The 27097-nt window shown below is 37.9% G+C and overlaps 2 protein-coding genes across 6 annotated transcripts in view; one reads left to right on the forward strand and one right to left on the reverse strand.

Moving 5' to 3' along the window:
- Positions 1 to 15591, reverse strand: part of BDP1 (B double prime 1, subunit of RNA polymerase III transcription initiation factor IIIB) — an 86740-nt gene extending 71149 nt beyond the window's left edge. For all 5 annotated transcript variants that reach the window (XM_032848895.1, XM_032848883.1, XM_032848875.1 and 2 more), the window contains exons 1-7: positions 15142 to 15591; positions 11304 to 11580; positions 8487 to 8596; positions 7423 to 7482; positions 5532 to 5660; positions 4261 to 4394; positions 3036 to 3130 (exon numbers count right to left, since the gene is read on the reverse strand). In XM_032848895.1, coding sequence (XP_032704786.1) covers positions 3036 to 3130; positions 4261 to 4394; positions 5532 to 5660; positions 7423 to 7482; positions 8487 to 8596; positions 11304 to 11580; positions 15142 to 15353 — 1017 coding nt within the window. In that variant the 5' untranslated portion in view covers positions 15354 to 15591. The remainder of the gene's footprint in view (positions 1 to 3035; positions 3131 to 4260; positions 4395 to 5531; positions 5661 to 7422; positions 7483 to 8486; positions 8597 to 11303; positions 11581 to 15141) is intronic.
- Positions 15592 to 20061: 4470 nt separating this feature from the next.
- On the forward strand, positions 20062 to 24764 carry LOC116861987 (small EDRK-rich factor 1). Its single transcript, XM_032848987.1, has 3 exons — positions 20062 to 20240; positions 21032 to 21140; positions 24501 to 24764. The coding sequence occupies exons 1-3, from the start codon at positions 20234 to 20236 to the stop codon at positions 24571 to 24573; spliced, it is 189 nt and encodes a 62-aa protein (XP_032704878.1). The 5' UTR covers positions 20062 to 20233; the 3' UTR covers positions 24574 to 24764.
- Positions 24765 to 27097: the final 2333 nt, after the last annotated feature.

Raw genomic sequence — 27097 nt, forward strand, 5'->3', positions numbered from 1 at the left:
CAAGAGAGAAAATAAAAAATTACACTAAATTATCTGAATAACCCAAAAGGAGGCAGCAAATGAGAACTGAAAAACAGATGGGTTAAGTGGGAAATATTGAGATGGTAGACTTAAGCCCAATCATACCAATTATTACATTACAGTAAATCAATTAATTATTACCTGGAAATGTACAACAGATATTTTGTCTTATTTTTATCAAAGGTCAAATAAGAATTCAATGAATACTTCCTCATCTCTGTCAGAAATGCAATCTATAATTAGATTAAATTAAAAGGTAGAGTGTCAGACTGGATAAATCGCTGGAGCCACTACAGAAAACAGTGTGGGTACTCCTCAAAACAACTAAAAATAAAATGGTCATATGATACAGCAATTCTACTTCTGGATCTTGACCTGAAAGGATAAAATCACTATTGTAAAAAGATAATAGTATCCTCATGTTCACTGCAGCATTATTTACAACAGCCAACACAATCCAATGACAAATGAATAAAGAAAATGTGGCGCATAGGTGTGTGTGTACAGGAATATTATTCAGCCATCAAGAAAAAATATCCTGCTATTTGCAACATCACAAATGGACATTGAAAGCATTGTGCTAAATAAAGAGAAAGACAAATGATGTATTATCAGTTCAACAACATACTAAAAATGAGTACACCAAATAAAAGAACTTCATATATATCAAAAAGTAATGGATGTAAGCACAGAAACAGGCCAACCTATCTATAATCATGGTTGCAGATGTCAATTCTCTGTTAACTGACAGAAATAAATAACACATCCAACAACTACAGAGTACACACTCATTTCAAGTGCACCAGGAATACTAAGTACGAAAGGTTTTAAAATAAACCTCATTAAATTTCAGAAAGATGGAAATTGTACAGATCATGTTATTTGACATTCACAATGGAATTAAGTTAGAAAACGATAAGACATTTAGCAATGTCCCAAATATTTGGAAATGAAACAACATAATTCTAAATAACTGACATGTAAAGTAAGAAATCACAAAGAAAACTAGACAATATTTTTAACTGAACAATGGAAACAACCTATCAAAACTTATGAAATGCAACTAAAGCAGTGCTCAGATGAAAATGTATAGATTTAAATGTCTAATTAGGAAAGAAAAAGAGCTTATAATCAATCTAACTTTTTTCTTTTTTAAGATTTTATTTATTTGACAGAGAGAGAGAGACAGCAAGAAAGGGAACACAAGTAGGGGGAGAGGGAGAAGGAGAATCAGGCTTCTCACTGAGCAGGGAGCCGGACACGGGCTCGGATCCCAAGACCCTGGGATCATGACCAGAGCCAAAGGCAGACGCTTAACGAATGAGCCACCCAGGTGCCCTTAATTCATCTTAAGAAGCTAGAAAAAGAGAAAATTAAAGGCAGAGTGAACAGAAGAAAGGAAATATTAAAGAGTTAAAAAATAAGAATACACAAACAATTGAAAACTTACAGCTACAAGTTGGTTCATTAAAAAGATTTTTGGAAGTCAAAATACCCTTAGCAAGACAAAGGTAAAAAAAAGAGAGAGAAAAGGAAAACAATTATTGATCAAAGAGGACTATCCACCGCACATTAAAAATTTCAGTAAACAGTATGAAAACTTCACACCTATAAATTCAAAAGCTTAGCATCAAAACTGACACAAGACAAAACTGAAAATTGAGTATACCTATAGGTATTAAAGAAATTGAATTTATAATCAAAACTCTTCCTGCAAAGAAAATTACAGGCCCAGATGGTTTCACTGTTGAATTCTATCAACCATTAAAGGGGAAACACCACTAATCTTAAATCCGTTCAAAGAAGGAGCACTTTCCAACTCATTTTCTATGACCAGCATAATCCTAGTACCAAAACATTTTGGACAAAGACTTTTAAAAAATTGCAAAATTTTGGACAAAGACTTTTAAAAAGTTGCAAAATATCCCTCGTGAACAAAAATGAAAAAAAAATTAAAAAATAAAAAAAAACCCTCAAGGAAATACAGTAAAATTCAACATACAAAAAGATAATACAAGTTTGGTTTAACACTTGAAAATCAATATAACTGACTAGTCCATTTTCACTTTTCTATACTTTGCCCAAAGACCTGTTGGGACTATACTAAACTTAGGGGAGAAATCTGAATAATTTATGAGAGAAATAGTCTAGTGACAAATTTATCAGTCAGATTAGAAAGTTCCCCTAGACAATTTCTAGCTTTAACATTTTGTTCTTTACAAAGATCATTAGAAAAGGAACATAAATAATATGAACAATTCTTCACTTTTGCAGAAACAGAATAACCATTACACTGTACATAGTCCACATGCGAAGGATCCATGCCCAGCCTAGTTCAAAAAAAAAACTTTCCTAATATTCTTTTAATTAATGAAGGAAAAAACCCATGGTTGAATAAAGATCTCACTATAAATTGGAAATGCATTACAGCAACATAGTGCACTCAAATGCACTCTATCCCAGGAAACCTATAATTTTCTCACAAAAAGAACAATAAAACAGAGAATGCTTATTCTTTCAGGCATATTAAAGCACTAATTTACGCCACTGTTGTTAATAGTGTCCCTGACTGTCCACAAAGCTAAGGTAGCCTAGGAAAACAATGGTAAATTCAGATTGAGAATTATTTAACTTAAAATGTTTCTCTCCATGCCGTCCAAGGAATTCAGAAACACATTGTGTTCAGAAGCTAACCCAAATATTCTGGTATATTTATCCTCCCTCCTCATTACTTAGCTCTTCTTTTATCTTAATTTCTTTGGTTTTATTGGTACTCCCTCAAATCCATTTCTGAAGTGGGCAACACCTAAATAAGATAATACGCTAAAACTAAGGAGGATGTACTCATATTAGAATTGAGAAACATTTCATTACTTTCTGAGCTATAAAGGGGAAAGTTCTACCCAAAACACTGTAGTGAACAAGGATGGACTGAGATTTAAATAAAGTTTAAAAAAATAGTATTAGTAATTTTTGGTCCTTTCCAATCAGTGAATGTAATGAGTTTACTTTACCTTAATTTCTATCCTTGCTCTGTGAGGAAAAAGCTGTCCGATCATAGAAAAGTCAGTTCCTACCATGCTGATGGCTAAAAAAAACATATCTGTTTCTGTAAAAATAAAAGATTTAGAAAGAATAAAAATTAATATCAGTATGTCAGAGGAAAAAAAATCTTAGCTTAAGTATATATCTTGAGTTAAAAATAAATTTGAGAGTACTTAAATATTATTCAAGAAATCTTTAGTCAATTTTATTGCAAAAAACTTCATGAATCTCAAATATCTCTAAACTTTTATACAGAAACATGATAAAAGAAATTTGCATGTTCATAACCAAGCAGCTGGAATAAAAAAAAAAAAAAAGACAACGACAACATTCTGGTCTCCAAGTGACCAAAACTGTCCGTCACAGCCAATAAATTACCGCTTTAATGGAAGCAAATGAGATGTGCTAATTAGTATATGAAAGAAAGTAGCTAAAAAAAACACAGAAGAAACTACTAATAGAAGTAACCTCAACAGAATAGGATTGGGGAAGTCAGAGGAGAGAAGTATAGAATCTTTCTTGTTGCCCTGTATCAGTCTGTTATGTTTGATTTTTTTCCCAAAACAACCTGCATTATTTTTATAAGAATAAGCAATATCATTCAATAGGTATTACGTGCTTTTTTAACAGCCTAATTTTTACAAACTTTATTATACAACAAGGTATATTTATTATACAAGGTATAACATTATTATGAGTATTAAAAATACTAATTAATTTTCCATAAAAATGTTATTTTTTATACAGGGATTTGACAGGAAAATTCCAGCCCAAATGACCATAATGCTAACTCCTAAAATACTAAGATAAAGCCAGAAATACAGTTCTACAATATTGGGAGAGGGAGCCCCACTGGAAGGTGCCAATAAAAGTAGCTAAAGAGAAAATAATAGTTTGTGTTTTATTTACTTACAGAAAATAATTCACTTTATTTCAAATAAATAACCTATACAATTTAAAATGAAAATTAGTGGGGTGCCTGGGTGGCTCAGTGGGTTAAGCCTCTGCCTTCAGCCCAGGTCATGATCTTAGGGTCCTGGGATAGAGCCCCGCGTCGGGCTCTCTGCTCAGTAGAGACCCCACTTCCCCCTCTCTCTGCCTGCCTCTCTGCCTACTTGTGATCTCTCTCTCAAATAAATAAATAAAATCTTTTTAAATAAATTAATTAAATTAAATAAAATGAAAATTAGTTACCTTTATTTGACCATGGTTTAGAATAATAGCTTTTCCTAAAGCTGGAATATGTAGTTGTAGAACCACGTTCAAATATGGGATCATTTTCCTCAACCACACAGGGGCCCTTTGTCCTTAAAACTTCTACAGTTAAACTGAAAAAGACACATTTTTAAATAGATCTGCACTAAAAGCAAAAAAAAAGAAAATAAATGATATCTGAATAGTTACCTTTTGAAACCATGGCAGAATCATATCAAAAAAGTATAATTATGAGATATGGATATTTTCTAAGAATCTACTAATTTTCACTTGAAATGTGATTGCCAAGGAATAAATATAAATGCTAACTAACATTTTTCCAAAATCCTTATCAGCAATATAAAATTTACACATTATCTTTGAGCCACCAAAAAATTATTTGTTTTATTAACTTCTGAATGTCTCCTATATTTAATATACATTTTCTTATACTAGACCCATCAGAAAATATCAAGAAATATAAGTATTTGATATTAATGTTCTATGTTCCTATACACAAAGCAGTTAAATGCTTTTAACTATTTAATGGCCAGTAAAATCATTATCACAATATAAAACACACAAAAACAATTACTAATAGTATTGCATTAATGTTCAATTATCATAGAATTTTATATGCTATAAAAAGACTTTTTAACTAACTAAACTGTTGGAAGACTATCTATCACCCTTTTCCTATTTACTTACTACCTATGAATTTATCGTCTTTTTAAAAAAACATACTTTGGACAAACAACAAATTCCACAATGTCAAATTTGAAAAATTTAATGTTATAATTGAAAAATTAAACTACAAGGTGAATTAAACATTGTCAAAACAGAAATCATAGAATATTAAACCTATGAATTGTTCCATTTTCATTACTTATCAGACAATAAAACATGGTATTAGTTAATACAAAAACCTGAATTTTGACTTCAAGACAATTTTTGAAATCTATCATCAGTAGAGGCCAGCATATGATTAGTTCAGTAGCTCATCCCAATTACCAGTAAAGACAGTAAACAATGGATGGTAGGTTAATGGATGACAGATCAAGAGTACTATCTTCTCATATAAAACATAGCATAAAAATTCCTAAAAATTATAAATGAATCTAACTCACTTTTCCATTTACAACATCCATTACAAAAATAAAAAAATCAGTGTCTAAGTGACAATGACTGATGCGGAAACACTCTCTCTCATTAAACAAAGCACATTTGTTCTCAGGTTTGAAACCACAGTCTTTTTTGTTTTTTAAACTTACCTTTCTTCATCCAAAATAATGGAACCATCTTCTGCCACTTTTACTCGAGGAACCAGCAATGGCCCATCATCCACCTCTTCTTCTAGTTCTTCATTATCTGCAGTATCAGGAGTACTCTTACCTTCTTGCCTACCAAATGGAAAGATAGGATAATTCATATATCCATGAGAAGTATTTTCTGAATACTATGAACTTGTGAAATAAATTACTTCAAATTCTACCTTCTATTTCCAACTTTCCCGATGACCTAAATGAAAAAATTCATGTTAAGGACAGGGCTATAAGATTTTTCTAATTCTATCCAGTAGCATTTAATAAAAAGCCTTTACTCACTTTTGAAAATAAAGAAAAAAACTCTCATCTTCTCTGTCTCAACAGAGTATTAGATAAACCAAACAGATACTGGGGAATTAACACAAACAAACACACACACACACACACACACACCCTTACAGTTATAAAGCATTAGTTTGCAGATCATTCTATTAACTCTTCATAACAATCCTTGGGGATTAGTATTTTCTCTTCTTTTAAGATTTTTTAAAATTTATTTGAGAGAGAAAGTGAGCGAAAGAGCACGAGAGAAAGGGAGGGAGAGGGAGAAGCAAGCTCTCCACTGAGCAGGGAGCCCAACGTGGGGCTTGAAACCAGGACACCAGGATCATGACCTGAGCTGAACGCAGATACTTAACCAACTGAGCCACCCAGGTGCCCCACGTATTAGTATTTTCAAACCCATTTGAGGTTTGTAGTAGATAAATAATCTTTGCTTTAGATTTCACAACAATAAAGGCAGACCAAGAAGCTAAACACAGTTTCCCAAATAATAATTCTGAATACCATATACCTTACATTCAACTACATGGTCTCCTTAAGGTTTTATAGAAGCAAACATAACCCAAAAATCTATAAAAATATAGCTTATTATAAAGTCTAAGACTTCTGCTTTAAAACGATATAAATTCTAAGCAAAACAACAATCATTACTTAATAACCTTTGAAATAACAACCAGAAAATCCCAATGTTTCTGGCAATTTTCCATAATCCCCCCATCCTGAATTTCAAAACTACATTAACTTCCCAGGAAGCCTCTTGGAGACATTTCCTAGTAGTAAGGGAACATTACAGTGCAGCGTAGAAGGCAACAAGAAGCTTGTACAAAAAAACAGACTCTCTACTGGCATCAAAACTATAAAAAGAAAGGAAAGAGGGGTGCCTGGGTGGCTCAGTGGGTTAAGCCTCTGCCTTCGGCTCAGGTCATGATCTCAGGGTCCTGGGATCAAGCCCCACATCGGGCTCTCTGCTCAACGAGGAGCCTGCTTTCCCCTCTCTCTCTCTGCCTGCCTCTCTGCCTACTTGTGATCTCTGTCTCTCGGTCAAATAAATAAATAAAATCTTTAAAAAAAAAAAAAAAGAAAGAAAGAAAGGAAAGAAAAGGAAAAAGAAAAATATATACATGCTTGTTTGGAGAGACACAGAATGGAACTAGAAAGATACATTAAAAAAACAGTAACATTTGTTGCCTCCACAGAAGAACAAGAAGACAGTAAAACAGATTTGGAAGACATTTCTCGGTATACTTTTGTTCCCTGTGGTTTTTGTACAACTGTATTATATCACTATTCTAAAACAAAACAAAATCCTTTTTAATTCTGAAAGCTTTAACGGAAATCATACCACTGACCATTTCCATATATATAATACACAAACAGTGTAGACCTTTCATTTTGATATAAATCAATCATTAACTTTTATTTTTGTTATTCTACTTAAACATTCCTATCCCATGTGACTTGACTATAACAAAAAGCAATATTTGATTTCATTTTTTAAAAACTCTACCCCCCAAAGAATTTATTAAAAAAAAAAAAAAGTAAGATAAATGCTTACTCTCTTGTCTGGACTGGTGTCAAAGATTTTTCAGTTTTCTTTTCTTGTTCCAGGGAAGAACTAACAAATAAATAACATTTGTTTTTAAATATGTAAAAAGATTTAATACTTAATATAAAAAATACTTTTTAGGTAATTCACACATCATGTCTATTCTCTCCATCACCAAGAAAGAAATTATTTTAACTTGTTTTTTTAATAATACACCATAGCATCATTATTAATGACAGTGTGTGGTCCAAGAGTCAATTTCTCAGTCAAAAACTTTTGTCATCAAGTATAAATAATCTGATGATTCACAGACCTGTACCCCTGAAGCAAGTAATACATTATATGTTAACAAAAAAACAAAACAAAAAAAAAGATAAATAATTTGCTACACTCTAAGTAGGGAATGTTTTTACTCTCTAATTCCTTAGCAAACGGAGGCTCTCTTAGTCCTGATACCTAAAGCAACTTAGCCGTGGCTTTTCTCCCAACCCTTAGATGTCAAATAATGCAAAACCTAGGTTTTCGGCCCTTCCTTCACTAGGCCAAAGACCTGCTGAACCTGAAAAAGGCTATACTGAAAACATGGCACTATTCCTACATCCACCTGCTAAACCATGAAGAACATACACTGAAATTTATTATAAACCATCTGCTTCTCCAGGCTAACTTGATTAAAGAAGCTTTGTTCTTGGAGAACTTGTTAATCAAATGCCACTATATTTAATTAGGAGGTAGGGCATAAAAATTAGACCATTCCTTTAGATTCAGGTTATAGTGTACAGAAATAGAATCCGTAATATCAATTAGAGAAAAACTGCTTAGTTGGTTTTACAACAACTTAGTAATATAGGAAAAGAAACTTACTTTTTAATCTCAGAAGTAAAGGATACCATCCCAAGAAAGCAGTTACCTGAAATACCACTAAGTTTTGTTAAAAAATTCTCTCTAAAAGAACATCATATATGCTATAAATTTTATCAACATGCTTTTGGAAAACACTGAAACTCTTCTCTAAAAGTGATACTTAAATCACTATACACTCTAAGAAAGGAAAACAAGTAAAGTTTACTTACGTCATTGGATTATTATCTGGCAGGTAATATATGAAATCTCTCATAGTCATTTTTGAACGATCTGGTGGCTTCTGACTTTCATTTATGGCATATTTGTTTTTCCATTGCTTCTATTACACGCAAACACATACAAAGATCCACTTTTATTTTACAAATACAGAAGAATTTCACATGTACTATACTCCAAGGTATAGCTCACTGCTGCATTCATTCCAAGTGATTTAATATTATTCCTACCACAATTATTCCTAATTTAAGGAAAAATTTCTTAAAGTGAGTATTAAAAAGTTGTAGAGAGCATCAAGGAACCTTAAAAACAAAAGTGTCCAGGACTGGACAAAAGCTCAATGTATAAATCATAAAAATGTCTTCTAACTATAGGAGTTTACTAAGAATTTATAAACATACAGCTTTTTTTTTTTTACAATGCAGTGAATTGGATTTCTATGAATTTCATAAAATTCTTGAAGCAAATGTTTAATTTTTTAATTCCCCAGAAGAAATCTACCAAAGCAGATTCAATAAACACTGAACATCTGGAAAGACGTCAATTTTAGAGGAACAGATTCAAATCCCACTGGTGTTTGACACAAAGCAAGTAACATCTATGAGCCTATTTCCATCTGTGTAAAACAGTGATGTCTACTTCACAAATGTAATAGAATTAAATAACAAATATAAAGCACGATGTTAAGTGCCTTCCTCTTAATTAAAAAGGGCATTCTGGGCTAAAATTAATAAGTCAGGAAATGACAGATGTTCACGAGGATGCAGAGAGAGGAGAATCCTCCTACCCTGTTGGTGGGAATGCAAGCTGCTGCAGCCACTCTGGAACACAGTATGGAAGTTCCTCAAAAAGTTGAAAATAGGGGCTCCTGGGTGGCTCAGTGGGTTAAGCCTCTGCCTTCGGCTCGGTCATGGTCTCGGGGTCCTGGGATCAAGCCCCTCATTGGGCTCTCTGCTCAGCAGGGAGCCTGCTTCCCCCTCTCTCTCTGCCTGCCTCTCTGCCTGCTTGTGATCTCTCTCTCTGTCAAATAAATAAATAAAATCTTAAAAAAAAAAAAAAAAAAAAGTTGAAAATAGAGCTACCCTACAACCCAGCAATCGCACTACTGGGTATTTAACCTGAAGATACAAATGTAGTGATCCAAAGGGGCATGTGTACCCAAATGTTTATAGCAGCAATGTCCACAATAGCCGAACTATGGAAAGAGCCTAGATGTCCATCAACAGATGAAGAGATAAAGATGTGGTATGTATACACACACACACACACACACACACACACACACACACACACCATGGAATAATACTATGCAGCCATCAAAAAGGAAACAAAATCCTGCCATTTGTAATGACGTAGATCGAACTAGAGGGTATTATCCTAAGCGAAAAAAGTCAATCAGAGGGGTGCCAGGGTGGCTCAGTGGGTTAAAGCCTCTGCCTTTGGCTCGGGTCATGATCCCAGGGTCCTGGGATTGAGCCCTGAATCAGGCTCTCTTCTCAGCAGGGAGCCTGCTTCCCCCTCTCTCTCTCTCTGCCTGCCTCTCTACTTGTGATTTCTCTCTCTCTGTCAAAAAATAAATAAAATCTTTAAAAAAAAAAAAGTCAATCAGAAAAAGACAACTATCATATGGTATCTCTGATATAAGGAATTTGAGAGGTAGGGCAGGGAGTCATTGAGGGTAGGAAAAAATGAAACAAGATGGGACCGGGAAGGACACAAACCATAAGAGACTCTTAATCTCAGGAAACAAACTGAAGGTTGCTGGGGTATTGGGGAGGAAGGATAGGGTGGCTGGGTTATGGACATTGATGAGGGTATGTGCTATCATGAGTGCTGTGAAATGTGTAAGCCTGATGATTCACAGACCTATACCCCTGAAGCAAGTAATACATTGTGTGTTAATAAAAAATTTAAAAATTTTATAAATAAATAAATAAATAAAAAGGGCACTCTGTATTTAAGAATAAGAGTTAACATGTTTTGGGCTCTTACTATCCGCAGAAAGTAGTCTAAATGTGTTTTACATGTATAAGCTCATCTAATCTTTACAACCTCCAATGAGATACATACTATCATCAGTCTTATTTTACAGATGAGGACACGGAAAAATTAATTAAACTTTGCGAGGTCACATAGTAAGGAATGACTCTAAGATTCAAATCTTAAGTATCTAACTGCAGATTTATATGTTTCCCTATTGGTACAGTGCCCTTTTCAAAAAATAATCTATCTTTAAGATTAAAAGATGGGCTTTAAAAAAAAAAAAAAAAAAGGAAAGAAGATGGACTCTACGCATACGTGCAAATTTTTCCCATTTATAATTTCCATACTGTCAACTTAGAAAATATTACCAATTCATTTTGCTCAAGTATATTTGTCTTAATTAAAACAAATAGAACTCATGTCACTTGAACATCATGAAAAACCAGACTGAAGATTTATTTTATAAATATACTTGGTATATTTTTCTATGTATGTACATGTACAGAACTTCTATTTGTGGCCTTCACCAAAAACAATGAAAGATATAGATGAATATATAAAAATTAACATAGTGGGAAAAAAATTTATTAAGTCCATTGTGCTTATTAATCAATCAGTTAACAAAAGGGATATTGACTGATGAATTACAGACCTGTACCCCTGAAACAAGTAATACATTATATGTTAATAATAAAAACAAAAACAGAAGGGATATTAATTGATTATGCTCCATTAAATGCTATAGAAATTTTTACTCCAAATGATGCCTAACAGAAAAACAGAATTCTAGCAGGGACCAGTCAAAATGTGATTTTTGTCTCCCTTACCTTCTCTTTCTTCAATTCTTCTTTTAACATTTCTCTTAGTTTCTGGGCTTTATATAATCGGTATCTGTCTGAACATGGCTGTTTCTCTTTTGTTGAAACAGGGTTCGGCTGTGCAACTTCTTGATTAACTGTAGATAAGGGATGAGATTCTGAAGGAACAGTGACACCAGGCTTAACCAGAGTAGGAGTACTTGATATTCTCTTTCTTCTCTGTGAAACAGTAGAGGAAGATTTACTGGATTCTTCAACATAATTCTCACTGTCAGTCTTTTCATCACTGTTGAAATTTTTAAAAAAGAAAAAAAAAAAGAGTACCATGGATCTTTTATATTCTAGTTTCAAAAAACTAGCCTGGTGAAAATCTAAAACAATAGAACCTCATTATTAAAAAACTCAGTGACTTGAGACATACAGTAATCACGACACCAACTGCAATAAAAATTTTATTTAGTAAATGTTTTTAATAGATATATTAATTCTAAAAAGACTGCTGATCTTTTTCAAACTTCAAATCCCGTAGGACAATAGAACATATTAATGCTCACGCTAACTCTTTCAAGGAAAACAAAAGGCCAAGTTAAAAATTAAAGTTTAGGGACGCCTGGGTGGCTCAGTTGGGTAAGCGGCTGCCTTCGGCTCAGGTCATGATCCCAGCGTCCTGGGATCGAGTCCCACATCGGGCTCCTTGCTCAGCGGGGAGCCTGCTTCTCCCTCTGCCTCTGCCTACCACTCTGTCTGCCTGTGCTCATGCTCTCTCTCTCTTTCTCTAACAAATAAATAAATAAAATCTTTAAAAAAAAAATTAAAGTTTAATTACCCTATTTTGAACCACTAGATAACTGACAAATGTTTTTCTTTATAATCTATACTAACATCCTCCTGAATTGATCTAAATTACTGAAATTTTACACTATCAACCTAAGATCAGCCAAACCAAACATACAAAACTTCAAACTTCTAAAATATCTCTACTGCAGTACTTGAGAATATTCATTTAGCTTCATTAATCAAATCAAATATTATATGGAGAAGAAATCATTTATCTTTTGTTGGGTAACTAGTTACACAGCTATCAAACTCCTTACTCAAAGAAAGTACTCAGTCATTCCAAATTACATAGTAGGTATATAGCTCAGATTGGATATACATATTTCACGAATGGCCTAAAAGGAAATTAAGTCAAAAAGATAGAGGGGTTAGGGGCACCTGCGTGGCTCAGCGGGTTAAAGCCTCTGCCTTCGGCTCAGATCATGATCTCAGGGTCCTGGGATCGAGCCCCCCATCAGGCTCTCTGCTCGGCAGGGAGCCTGCTTCCCCCTGCCCTCTCTGTCTGCCTCTCTGCCTACTTGCGATCTCTGTCAAATAAATAAATAAAATCTTAAAAAAAAAAAAAAAAAGATAGAGGGTTTAAAATTAAAAGCAGCTGAGGCATCTGGGTGGTTCAGCAGCTTAAGTTTCTGCCTTGGGCTCAGGTCATGATCCCAGTCCCAAATCAAGTTCCCTGCTCAGCAGGGAGTCTGCTTCTCCCTCTCCCTCCTTGTGCTCTGTGTGTGTGTGTCTCTCTCTCTCTCTCTGTGGAATAAATAAATAAATAAAATCTTAAAAAAAAAAAAAAAAAGGAATTAAAAGTAGTCCACACTTGCAGCACCTGTGTGGCTCAGTCAGTAAAGAGTCTGCCTTCCTCTCAGGTCATGATCCCCAGGTCTGGGATCAAGCCCCATGTCGGGCTAGCTGCTCAGTGGGGAGTCTGCTTCTCCCCTCTCCCTCCTCCTCTCCTCCCGCTTGTGTGCACTCTCTCTCTCAAATAAATAAATAAAACCTTCAAAAGGAAAAAAAAAAGTAGTCCACACTTTCATGTTACGATTAGTTTTATATAAAAGTGGGAAACAGGGATGCCTGCATGGCTCAGTAGGTTAAGCATCTGCCTTGGGCTCAGGTCATGATCCCAGGGTCCTGGGATAGAGTCCCGAATCCCGCTCTTTGCTCAGCGGGGAGCCTGCCTTTCCCTCTGCCTGCTGCTCCCCCTATTTGTGCGCGTTCTCTCTCTCTGACAAATAAATATATAAACTCTTAAATATAAATAAATACAAGTGGAAAACGCCTAAACCTACAGAATAATCGTCCCAAGAAATCTTTTTTTTTTAATTTTTTTTCTTAAGGTTTATTTATTTATTTGACAGAGAGAGATCACAAGCAGGCAGAGAGACAGGCGGAGAGAGAGGAAGGGAAGCAGGCTCCCCGCTGAGCAGAGAGCCCGATGCGGGGCTCGATCCCAGGACCCTGGGATCATGACCTGAGCTGAAGGCAGAGGCTTTAACCCACTGAGCCACCCAAGCGCCCCAAGAAATCTCCATTTTTTTGAAGTTTTCTTTTTTTTTTTAATAATCTCTACACTCAACATAGGGCCCAAACTTACAGCCCCAAGATTAAGAGTCGCATGCTCTTCTGAGTAAGTTAGCCAGGTACCCAAAAATTGTCCAATTTAAATTCATATCTCAGCCTTCATAACGTGATACACGCACCATGTACATTTCACCCAATTATGCTGAAACCACAAGGACAAAACATACATCCTATGTTTTTACCACGTATTTTTACAACTGCAAAGATCCACCAAAAAAAAGGTAAAAAAACAAATATACTCCCCATATGCCAACTCCAAGAAACCAAATATCCTCAACCTCAAATGTCTCAAAGACTACAGAACCTGAGTAATTTATTAAATTATCAAACCTCACGCACTTATATGTAATTAACAGGATCTCTTCAAACTTCATTAACAGTGACTAATATTTGTATTTCCTTTTTTAGAGAAATTTTGAAAAAGTATTCATACAAAAAACTTGTAAGCTACTAAGCATCACTAATCTGGCAAAATAACACCTTATACCCAGAACCAGTACAGGCCAAAAGTTTGGCCAAAAAGAAAGGGAGTAAAATTTCCACCTTCCTGTCAGAGCATACAGAGAATTTATACCATCTCATTGTCATTTAATAGGATCAGGTTTTATTGCTTTCCTCACATTCACATTACAGAAACAGGGGCTATTAGCAGCCCAACATGTCTTAACTTTAATTACTTTCTTATTTACTACCATCGCATTTATTTTTTTTCATCGCATTTATTTTAAACAAATAACTTTTTGTAGGCAACTATTCTGCCATGTCCTATGCAAGACAGTTTATGTCAGTTTTTTCTAAACTCCATAATAACTCTCCAAAGTACGTAGTATTATCTCCATTTTAGAGTAAGTAAATTCTGCCTGGCCAAGTCTGACAAATTGTTAAATTAAGAAAAAAATCCTAAATCCAAATGTGGCACTGGCACATGCTTTTTCCCTTCAGAAAACATGACCACTATAAAAGGGCACGCCCTCAAAGCAAAGCAAGTAACCACATCTCCTTTCCACTGACACAAATTAGCAGAACCAAAGTAACATTGGTCTTTTAGGAGTAATGTTTTTAAAATTTTAAAAACTACTTAACCTCTTCAATGTACTCTGGAAGAATAAAAACTACGGTAAAGTAATCTAAGCTAATGAACATTACCACGTGTGGATACTTTTCACTTCAAAACTGTTACATGTGGATTCTTCCCACCACCTCTTGAAGACATGGTCCTCACCCCGGGAATCTACCAACCTTAACAAAATCCACATTTGCCACACCTTGTGGACAGAACGACAAACTGCAGTTGGGAGTAGGTTCATAGGGCCTCAACTCTAAGGCTTAATGCAGGCGACGGAAGACTCCTACGGTAAATTCATCTGGTCAGCTTCCAGGTGACAGCCCCATAGAGGTGGAGCAGAGGAAAATGCTCCCCACCGCATGCACTTACCTGCTCCTGGGAGCCTTTTCTTGGGGTTCAGATCCCCCGCAATCCCTCGGGGGCACATCTGTAGACTCCGCTGGCTTCGGGGAGGAGGCCGCTGCAGGATCCTGGGGCCTGGGTGCCTCTTGTCCACGCTGGGGGTTGGGGGCGGTGGAACCCCTGGCGCCTACACCAGGCCTGACATTCGGCTTCACGCTAAGGCGTGCCCTGCGGAACATGGCGGAGCCAGGGGGCCCGGGGAGGCGGCCCCAAGGCCGCTCTCAGCCCCGAGCCCCGGCCGCTGCCCGGGAAGGGATTAAGAACTACGCCCTTTCCACACAGCCACGCCACCAGGCCAGCGGGCAGCTACCGCAGTTTCTCACCCCCGCCGCCTCCTCCTTCCTCCCGCCGCCGCCTCTTCTTCATGACCCTGCTACACTAATAGCTAAGTTTCCCCCAGTACCTTGCTTCCCCGCCCTCATAGGGCGCCGGAACTGATTACGCCATCAGCCAGCGCCGCGGAAGAACGTAAGACGCACAGCTCCCGGAGCCATGGTAACTGTCAAACTATAGAGTCTCTTGTGAACCGGAAATTGGGATGCACGGTGAACCTCTCTCACCTCATCAGGAATCCTTAGGTGTTACTGAAAGGAGGGGAAGGAGGTAGTCAAGCCCCTCAGCCCAAACCTTTCGGAGACTATGAAAATCATGGGGCGCCTGACTGGCTCAAACAGAAAAAGTGTGGGACTCTCGTGCAAGCCCCACATTGGGGGTAGAGATTACTAAAAACAATTAAAAAAACTTTTTTTAGGGGCGCCTGGGTGGCTCAGTGGGTTAAAGCCTCTGCCTTCAGCTCAGGTCATGATCTCAGGGTCCTGGGATCCAGCCCCTCATCGGTCTGTCTGCTCCGCGAGGAGCCTGCTTTCCCCCTTTCTCTCCGCTTGCCTCTCTGCCTACTTGTGATATATCTCTATCAAATAAATAAATAAAATCTTAAAAAAAAAAACTTGTAAAAAAAAGGTGTTGTATAGTAGTGCCTGTTCACCAGCACACCCCAGAACTTAGAAATTCTAAATTGAGTAGAACATAAATTACAAATTCAGGTATGAAGAAACTGGTAAATTACTTCCTAGAAGGGGAGCTAGATTTCTGGACCATGTTGTGGGAGAAAGACCATTCACTGTATACTTTTGTGTACTTTTTAATATATCTGTTCAAAAATTATTATAGTTAAAACTATATAGTTAGAGTAAATTAGCATAAGTATTCCTAATCTGCTTCAGGAGATAGAAATAGAGCAATAAACAAGACACTCTGTGTTGGGGAGAAAAAAAAATACAACAAAAGAACAAGATAATTTAAGAATTTATTAAATGCTATGAAACAAATTTAAAGGGTACTATGACAGGGACACCTGGGTGGCTCAGTCGCTTAAGCACCTGCCTTCCTGGTGGGTCATGATCTCAGGATCCTGGGATAGAGCCCCGCATCAAGCTCCCTGCTTAGCAGGGAGCCTGTCGATCCCCCTACTTGTGCTATCTCTCTCTGTCAAACAAATAAATAAAATCTTTAAATAAGTGTACTATGACAGAGATAAATGGAAGCCTGGCTTATTTTAGGTAGCATGGTTAGGCTTCTAGAATGTCAGGAAAAATGGCCATAGATGAGGTTGGCCTTACACACTATGAGCCAGTTTTTGAACTTGCAGTATAAATTCTCTGACTCGTTGCAACAGAGAGGCCAGACGTCCTTCGTGGAAGGACAAGATTTAACAAAAAATCCTGCTACATTAATAACAAAGTGTCAAAGGAATTAAATCCTTTATTAATTAACCCTTGCTATGTCATCAAGAAGGAGAAAGAAAGGCAAGTGTTTTTGAGAGTAAGATAACAAGGATGGAAAGCACAGAAGAGAGAAGAGATTCCTTTCAGACGGGAAAGAAACTGGAGGTCTGTAGATTCTGTGGGCTCCCTCCAGGACCCCGGGGGAGCGAACAAGGCATCAGATACACCTAGAGAAACTCCAGAACTTAACAAAGAAACCCCTACTAAAGATGTTTCAGGAATGTTGGAGCCACTACCAGGAGCACAGGGCTTTGCACAATATATTCTGGTACAAGGGCGCATTGCCTTTCCCCAAATGTTCTGTTCCACCTCAGAATCTAGGGCATTCCCACAATTCTGTACGTAAGGCAGTCAATAATGACAATGATTTAATTTCTCACTAGTATAAAGATGGGAACAAAGTCAGATTTAATTTTGTTATTAAAGGGCGCCTGGGTGGCTCAGTGGGTTAAGCCTCTGTCTACAGCTCAGGTCATGATCTCAGGGTCCTGAGATCGAGTCCCGCATCGGGCTCTCTGCTCAGCAGGGAGCCTGCTTCCTCCTCTCTCTCTCTCTGCCCGCCTCTCTGCCTACTTGTGATCTCTCTCTGTCAAATAAATAAATAAAATCTTTAAAAAAAAATTTTGTTATTAAATATAAAGTCAAGCACACCTGGATGGTGCCATTGTTTAAGCTTCTGACTCTTGATTTCAGCTCTGGTCATGATTCCCAGGGCCTGAAATTGAGCCCCAGTGGGGGCTCTGCACTCAGCTTGGAGTCTTACTTGTCCCCCTCCTCTGTTCCTCCTTCAGCAAGCTCACTCTCTACCCACCACCTCTCTCTTTCAAATAAATAAATAAATAAAATCTTTAAATAAGTGGGCGCCTGGGTGGCTCAGTTGGTTAAGCGACTGCCTTCAGCTCAGGTGATGATCCCAGGGTCCTGGGATGGAATCCCATATCGGGCTCCCTGCTCAGCAGGGAGCCTGCTTCTCCCTCTGTCTCTGCCTCTCTGTCTCTCATGAATGGATAAATAAAATATTTTTTTAAATAAAATAAAAAATAAAAATAAATAAGTAAATATTAAGTCCTAAGATATTTGTTACAGAACCAAGTTTGTGGAGTAAATTCATAATGGCAGCACAGTAATTTCAAAAGTATTCAGTTTTCTCTGGCAGATACACCCAGCATTTCTTGTGTACATCATTATGTATCCCTACAACTCACAAAGTATATTTGCAGCCACAAAGAAAAAGCTCAATTAAACTGTAAATTAGGACTACATACAGAAACAACTCTACCACTTACCTTCCAATCCCAAACTGCTTCGTTTCCTTCTTTATGAGCCCGGCCAGAAAGTCAATCTTTTCCCCCTACTCCTTACTCCAGAAGAAGTTGCTTAAATGGAATCAGACACCTGGCCCATAAGCACTGTTGAAGAGAGGTGGGGCTTAAGAAGTGTGACAAGTACACAAGGCCCTCTGAGTTTAGAAGAATGACAACAATAGCTAATTTATTGAGGGCTACCATATATTGAGCACTTACATTAATTAAGTTAATTAATTCAGTTAGTATTAATTCAGTTAATTAAGGAGGAACATCTGCCTTCCCATTTTACTGGCAAGGAAGCTTTACTGCAATGAAGTAACATGCCCAAGTTCACATATCTATTCCATGGTAGAGCTGGGCTTTCAACCAAGACATTCCGGTGCTCTAAGGCTTCACCACTTTCTCCTACCTTCTCTAAAATAGGTGATTCTTCAGAGTTAAAATAAATATTATTGAATCTTGGTCATATATACTTGAGAGTGCATTGTAGTATTTTCTATGCTTTTGTATATGTTTGAAATTTTCCAAAATAAAATTCTTCTAGAAACAGGGCAATTGAGGCACCTGGGTGGCTCATAGGGTTAAAGCCTCTGCCTTAGGCTCAGGTCATGATCCCAGGGTCCTGGGATTGAGCCCCACATCAGGCTCTCTCCTTGGTGGGGAGCCTGCTTCCTCCTCTCTCTCTCTGCCTGCCTCTCTGCCTACTTGTGATCTCTCTCTGTCGAATAAATAAATAAAATCTTTAAAAAAAAAAAAAAAGAAAGAAAGGGCAATTTAGGGGAGCACATAGGTGGCTCAGTAGGTTAAGCAGCCAAACCTTGGTTTGGGCTCAGGTCATGATCTCAGGGTGCTGGGATGGAGCCCCACAACTGGCTTCCCGCTCAGAGGGGAAGCTGCCTCTCTCCTCCCCCTTCTCCCTCCTCTTGTGCTGTCTATTCCTCTCTGTCTCTCAAATAAATCTTCTCTTTAAAAATAGGGCAATTTTAGGGTGTACGAACTCCACACATTTATCAGTTTGTAATCATTAACGGGATAGATGAAGAATATAACTATTGCATTAACCAACAGGCATCTTTCCACGTCTGTTTCTAGCAATGGCAAACGCACGACGGCTTTTACGCAGGCTCCAAGGTTATCCTGGGGTATTACGAATGTGTGATAAAACTGCATTCCCTGCCATTCCCTTCCCATCACACAACCCAAGCACAAAGCCATTAACCTACAACTCCTAAAATACTGTCGACCATGACAAAGGCACTGGGATTAAACGGGAAATGATGAGATTTAAGAGTCTGTTTTAAATTGTCATCTCCCTTCTACAAGTCCCTACCTGTTAGGTCAGTCTATCCTGGTCTCAGTCTCAATCTCCTCTTCTGTATAATGAGAACAATGAAGCCTGCGTTACAGCATTGGTGCAGGAATAAAGGAAGAAAATATGTAAAGAGCCATACTGACTTTTGCAGAGTTAACCCTCAATTTGTTTTGTCCCCTTCCTTCTCTTCCCGCTTCTGCAAGGGATGAATAAAAGTTAATGTTCTTTGTTGAAAAATGAGATATAGTAGCATTTATTGTTTTTGTCGTTACCAAAAAATGGAGGCTGGCCAGAGCCCAGTGTTGGGTACACAGTGCGTAAAATCCACAGACTCAAAACCTGGTTTGTAGACTCGACCATACTCGCGTGGCAGAAACACCCCAGAGAGCGGATTAATCTCAAGACATTCTTGGTCTGGAACCTTTGGCCGGGGCTCCCCGCCTACCCCCGGCAGCGCACGCGCAGTCTCGCCCGGCTCGCCGGCGGCCGCGGTCCGGCCTCGGTGGGCGGGGCCATGGGAGGAGCGGAGGCGTTGCCCCGCAGAGGGCCCGCGCGGGCTCAGCCTTCAAGGGCCACCAGTGGGGACGACTGCTCAGCGTGCTAAGAGGCCGTTGCTTTCCGTGGGGGCTTTCTCCCAGGCTCGGTCCGGTGTCGGCATGGCCCGTGAGTGTGCGGACGGGTGCGGGAACGCGGCGGGGAGCGTCCGCTGAGAGAGCCGAGCTCCGAGGCGCGGCCGGACGGGAGGCGGGGACTGGCTGTTGTATCCCCTTCGGTCCGGCGGCGCCGGGACCCTGTCCTCAGTCCGCAGAGGGAGAGGGATGGTTAGCTTCGGGTCCGCTTGAGAAATCCGGCATGCACCTGCCGGTCAGGTGTGAGTTTACACAGTAAAAAACACCTTTCCAGAGGTGAGGTGTGAGGATCGCGGCCCCGGGAGGGGTCCGGGTCTGAAAGGGGTTTCTGTCTGGTACTTAAAAGGTCCTAAGGCCTGATGAGGACTAGAAGCTCCGACTGTCTCCTCCGTAGTTCTTTTGTTTGGCTCCTACAGGTAATGTTCTCGAACAGCCGCATTTGTTCGCCTGATAGTCGAGTTGTGATGGGCCAACTTGTGGAGCTGTGTCCCCTGTGTATCTATTCTTCTTTTCATACACGGTTTTCAAAAGCTAGACTTTAATCTGGAATACTAACTGGTATAGACAGAGGAGTGGAATGCCTGTTGTAAGAGACCTGGTATTCATAGCCAGTGAACACGTTCATTGGTATGATAGTATTCTTAAGACCTTGTGTTTACCTCTGTGCTTCCTCCTCGTCAGATACGGGAACAGCGTTCAGTGTAATTACTGTGCTGGAGTGTCTGTTAAAAAGCCAGCTTCAGATGCATTTAAATAAGAGCGTTTTTGCGGAATTCGTGATTATTTTTGAGATGGGGGAAAGAGCATGACTGTTTGGCATTGTAGGAGGAAATCAGCGAGAACTTGCCCGCCAGAAAAACATGAAGAAATCCCAGGAAATTAGCAAGGGAAAAAGAAAAGAGGATAGTTTGACCACCTCTCAGAGAAAGCAGAGGTAAGCAATACTAAAGGAATTTTCAAGTCACTGAAGTTTTTGTTTTGGAGAACGGGGAGAACTTTTTAAGTTCTTGGTAGAACTAAGGCTGCATACAGGGTAACAGCTGAACATTTGTTGCATGCACACTGAAACTATAAGGTAGCAATTATCCCAATACATGAATGAGAAATTTCCAGCTCTCAAGCAATAGTCTTGAAGAGAATCTGAGGCTTCAGTCACCACAACCATAGAAATTTCATCGAGCAAAATATCTGAATGCTTTCCACGTGGTAGACACTGTTCTGTGCTAGGGATACAGCATTTTCAAAGGAGGCATCCTACCCAAACTAATCGAGATGACAGGTGACTCAATTACAGGGATTAAGGTTCTGAAGGAGACACAAAAAAGTATATGTAGCTATATGGACTTTTTAAGATTCTTGGCGTTGGAAAAATTGCAGGTGCACAGCCTTGGTGTATGATTATATATGTGAGAAATAATACAAAATTGCTACAGAAATATTTGGATTGCAGCTTAAATTTTTTAAAAAGCATTCATATTTATAAACAAGCTCGATGTTATTCTAAAAACAAATTTTGTGTAGGTACAACTTGGAGGTCAGGTGGAGAACTGCCTACACATGCTTCAGTGGGGCTTCTCTGTGGTCCTCTAGCCTGCACATTAGAAACACCTGGGAAACCCTAACGGCTACTCAAGCCTGTACCTTAAATTCAGTCCTGATTTAATTGGTCTGGGGCTGGGCATAGTAGGTGCTCTAGGTAAATTTTATTGTGACTAAGTTAAACCTGCTTTTAAAAATGTCCCCAGGTGATTCCAATGTGCAACTAGAGTTAAGAATAATCGTTTGAGGGGCACCTGGGTGGCTCAGTGGGTTAAAGCCTCTGCCTTCGGCTCAGGTCATGATCTCAGGGTGCTGGGATCGAGCCCAGCATCGGGCTCTCTGCTCGGCAGCGAGCTTGCTTCCTCCTCCCTCTCTCTGCCCACCCCTCTGCCCACTTGTGATCTCTGTTTGTCAAATAAATAAAATCTTTAAAAATAATAATAATTGTTTGGGGCTGCCTGGCTAGCTCAATCAGTGGAGAATGTGACTCTTGAGTCATGACTTCAAGTCCCACATTGGGTTAATTATCACCTCACGCTTTTTTTCTGTGATATTAACGTGATAAGGTTTGCCTTAAATTTCTGTTTACCCACGTTGCAATAAAAGTGAACATGGTACAAATCAGTGACCTTGAAATTTTTAGTGGGGAACCCTAGTCTAGTTCAGTAATAGTCCTTGTTAAATGAATATCCATTTGTTAGAAAGCTCTGCGCTGCGTACTCTATACCTATTATCTCTATTCGTTACCCTGAAAAGTGATATTAGCCTCAATGTATAGGATAGGAAACTGAGGTTCTGAATTTCAGTAACATTACTAAGGGTAAAGCAAGTGCAATAGAGTTCAGTTTCAAACAAAAGTTACTATCATATTTTCCATGATACTTCATTTCTTTTTTTCTTTTAAAGATTTTATTTATTTATTTGACAGAGAGAGACACAGCTAGAGAGGGAACAGAAACAGGGAGAGTGGGAGAGAGAAAAGCAGGCTTCCTATGGAGCAGGGAGCCTGATGCGGGACTCAATCCTGGGACTCCAGGATCATGACGTGAGTCAAAGGCAGACACTCAACGACTGAGCCACCCAGGCGTCCAATACTTCATTTCTTTCTTTTTTTTTTTTTTTTTTATTTATTTGACAGAGAGAGATTACAAGCAGGCAGAGAGGCAGGCAGAGAGAGAGGAAGAAGCAGGCTCCCTGCTGAGCAGAGAGCCCGATGCGGGGCTCGATCCCAGGACCCTGAGATCATGACCCAAGCCCAAGGCAGCGGCTTAACCCACTGAGCCACCCAGGCGCCCCCAATACTTCATTTCTTTATAGCCATCTTGGTTTTCCTTCATCCTCGTTCCTCATCTTTGCTATTGGCTTTACAGAAATGTTTATTGTCATGGACAGAGCTACTCACCTGTATTAAAATCTCACACTAAATCTATGTGATAACAGGAAAGAGCCTGAACTTTGAAATTAGACAAACTTGGGTTTTAAATGATTTAAGATAAATTATTTAGCTCTAAACTTCTATTTTCTTTTTTAATTTGAATCATGGGGATAATAACAGTTGCTATTAGACTTAACCCAGAGCCAGCAAATTGGCACATAGCCAGGTATTGATTACAAAGCCATTTAATGTATTTTTTAAAATAAGGACTTCCTGGACCATCTAGCCCAGGTAGTCTGATTGTAGTTCACCATTAATATGATATATGGAGGGCGCCTGGGTGGCTCAGTGGGTTAGGCCTCTGCCTTCGGCTCAGGTCGTGATCCCGGGGTCCTGGGATTGAGCCCTGCATCGGGCTCTCTGCTCAGCAGGGAGCCTGCTTCCCTTCCTCTCTCTCTGCCTGCCTCTCTGCCTACTTGTGATCTCTCTCTGTCAAATAAATAAATAAAAATCTTTATTAAAAAAAATGATATATGGAGGTTCAGCCAGAGACACAAAGTGTTAAGGAAATGCCTAAATATCCTGTTGTTTTTTAGGGTAATCCATTTTTAATCACTAGCTATTGGGCTTTCAGGCTTGTAAGAAACAATTGCTTCATAACATCCATGTCCTAATGCTAGGTACCATTTTGGGTATCTAGAAGACTTCTTTTTTTTTTTTTTTTTTTTTAAATTTTTTAAATTTCTTTTCAGTGTTCCAGAGTTCATTGTGTATGCACCACACCCAGTGCTCCATGCAATAAGTGCCCTCCACAATACCCACCACCAGGCTTACCTAACCCCCCACTCCTCTTCCCTCCAAAACCCTCAGTTCCTCAGAGTCCACTGTCTCTCATGGTTTGTCTCCTCCTCCAATTTCCCCCAACTCCCTTCTCTCCATCTCCCCATGACCTCCGTGTTATTCCTTATGCTTTAGGAGACTTCTTAAATGCCCCTTCTTTGAGAGAAAAATAGAGTATATTAACTTTGTTGAAAACAAAAGTAATTGCCATTATTTCTGTATATAGCTGCCTGATGTCAGATAGATATATTCATAGCTATTCCACAAAACAACCCTAGTGACTACTTTTCTGATTTTGAAAGGTCGTTATTTGCCCAAGATCATGATAACAATAGAGATGGTTTTCAAAATAAGATGTGACTTCAAAGCCCTTCCATACTTTGTTTTCCCATTCTGTTGCCATGAAAACAGAAACACTTGAATCTTTATTAAATCTTTTAGTTTGTTTTCTAATATGTTTAATGGGTTATGTATACAAAACAAGTAAGAACATGTAATCAGTTTTTCTGTAACAACTTACAGCCTTTTCCCCCATTATAGGGACTCTGAGATAATGCAACAAAAGCAGAAGGCAGCTAATGAGAAGAAGTCTATGCAGACAAGAGAAAAATGATGACTGTTTGGAAAAACCTGGGTGCTACTGCCGACTAGGTGTATCATAAGCTCGAAGGGTCAAAATTTTGTGGAGCTAACAGTCATATGTTATATCCTTATAAAACTATTTTAAGCTTTACCTTTCAGCCTGACTTAGTGTAATGTTTCAGAACCATTCTTCAAAGAATAAAACACTAACCATTCATGTGATATATTGGTGGATGTTATTTTTTTTATCAGCAGTGAGCATTTATATAATTTGCTAGAGACGTAATGTGATGAGATAATAAAATCTATAAATCTAGAATATTTGTCATAAACTTTGTTAAAGTAGATCTTATTTACAGTAAACTTGATCGTATAATAGAATTTAAGATACATTTATCTTAATCTATGTTGTTTTGTGATTAACTGGTTTGCTTGAAGAATTTACCATAGCACAGACTCACCTGGAATGGCAACTAAATGAATATAAATTAAATGAAGAGTAACTTACTGAGAAAATTCTGAGTTTTGCTTACAGCTTTAAAATTTTTAGTGAGTGCCTTTCTTCTAATAGACTATGTTCTTTAGAACAGAATTAGGTTCAAAATAAAATTGATTTCTCATGTATACCCTGCTTCTATTTATACATAGCCTCCTCCATTATGAATATGCCCCACCAGAGTGGTAAGTCTGTTATAATTGATGAATCTATAGTAACATATCATAATCACCCAAAGTACAAGGTTACTAGTCCAAAGTTCAAAGGATTCAGTCTTGGTGTTGTAAGAGTGTCGTTTTTTAAGTCTATTCTGAGACTGAAAAACTTGTGACTTGACAGTGATAAATAATGGAAATACATTAACCTATAGAAGGATTTATGACTATACTACTCTGAAGCAAATAGGCATAATTACTGCAAAGAGAGTCTACCACTGAGGAAATGGACAGTCAGTGGACAGTTCTTTAAGACTTGGCCTCCTATTTTAACAAAGGTTCTGATAATCTTGAGATAAGTCACTTGGCCATGGTACCACTTGTTAATGGGGTGGAATCCTCAGTGTCTCTAATACTGGAAGAGGCAAATGGGAAGTTCTTCTCTTCATATTACTACAGCTTTTCAGTTAAAGAAAATTTTGTCTTAGGTTAACTTAAGTCTTCAAACTTTATATGGGGAGTTATAAAGGCAAAAGGATTACAACAGCTTAAGTTACTTTCTAATAAAAAGGATGATGAAGTCTGATTGTACTGCAAAGCTTCTTTATGGGTTTGATTTCTATAATCCTATCTCCGGAATTTTACATAGTGATAAGTCATGAATACAAAGAACTTGTTATGCTTTCAGCTGTATACTTTGTTGGTTTTTTTTTGTTTGTTTGTTTTTTGTTTTAAGTAATGAATAATGTAGTGGAATAACTTTAGCTTTTCAAAAGTTAATCCTTAATCAGTCTGGGGAAAACCGCGTTTTCCAAAAGAACATGGGTATTAGGATAAGGAAGATCTCTGTGTTATAATTAATCATTAAGACTTAAATCCAGAACTGCATCTTAAAAAAAATTATGGCACTTGAATGAGTTCATTGTTAAGATAAAGGGTTTGGTTTTTAACTAAAACATGACCACATGTTTCCTCAAGGCAGACAGAAAAGTTACCCAAGAGGAAGAAAATTAACTAATTGCTGTAATCTATTGACACTTCAGTTTCTTTTCTTGTACTATATTTAAGCAACGTAACTAAAATAGCTAAACTTCTAAAGATGGTAACGGGGCAAGATACTTTTTAATTTCTTAATCACAAGATATTAAGGGAAAATATGTGTGAATAATTACATCCAATCAGTAAAGTTAATTTATGCACTAACTTTAGATTATTGTTTTGGTATGTTGCTAAGGCAATATAAAATTACTTAAATGAAGTAGTGCCAACTCTAAAATGTAATTTAGAAAATACTGAACTCCATGGAACACCCTCATAGGCATTAAAATTGCTACCTTGCATTATCCTTAACACGGTAGTGGATTGTCATTAACAATTGTCATAAGTCCTGCTGAGATATATGAGGGAGCAGCTGCTACTGCCCAAGGTGCGAACAGGGAGGTCAGATTCATCAGTTCCTTGATTCCTTTTCAGTACCCTATTAGTTGCATGTGTAAGAAATTGTTACCCACTCAACACAGTAAAGTGTTGAAAAATAGGACTCACAGGAAATACTGATTACATCATTTTTCTAACTTTTTTAAAAATAGTTTTTCTGCGTGTTTTTATAGATGGAATGCGGTTACTCACTCGAGAGTGAGCACCTATGTATTTTAAAGTTGTGCCTTGTAAAGAGTTTTTCTGTTCAAGGCAAGGGTCGTACTAATACTGTTAGTACTAATACTGTCTAAAAGCTGTTTGAAAACTATTGAACTCTAAAAAGGCTATCCCCTCACAGTGTATACATCTAACAAATTATATTGTACACCATAAAAACAATTTTAATAGTAAATCATACCTCATTGAAGCAGTGAAAAGGAAAATACCCCTAAAGTGAAAACCCAATATAAAATTCACTTTGGCAG

The sequence above is a fragment of the Lontra canadensis genome, unplaced genomic scaffold (genome assembly GCF_010015895.1).
Source record: "Lontra canadensis isolate GAN:19392208 unplaced genomic scaffold, GSC_riverotter_1.0 scaffold4, whole genome shotgun sequence".
Taxonomy (NCBI): Eukaryota; Metazoa; Chordata; class Mammalia; order Carnivora; family Mustelidae; genus Lontra; species Lontra canadensis.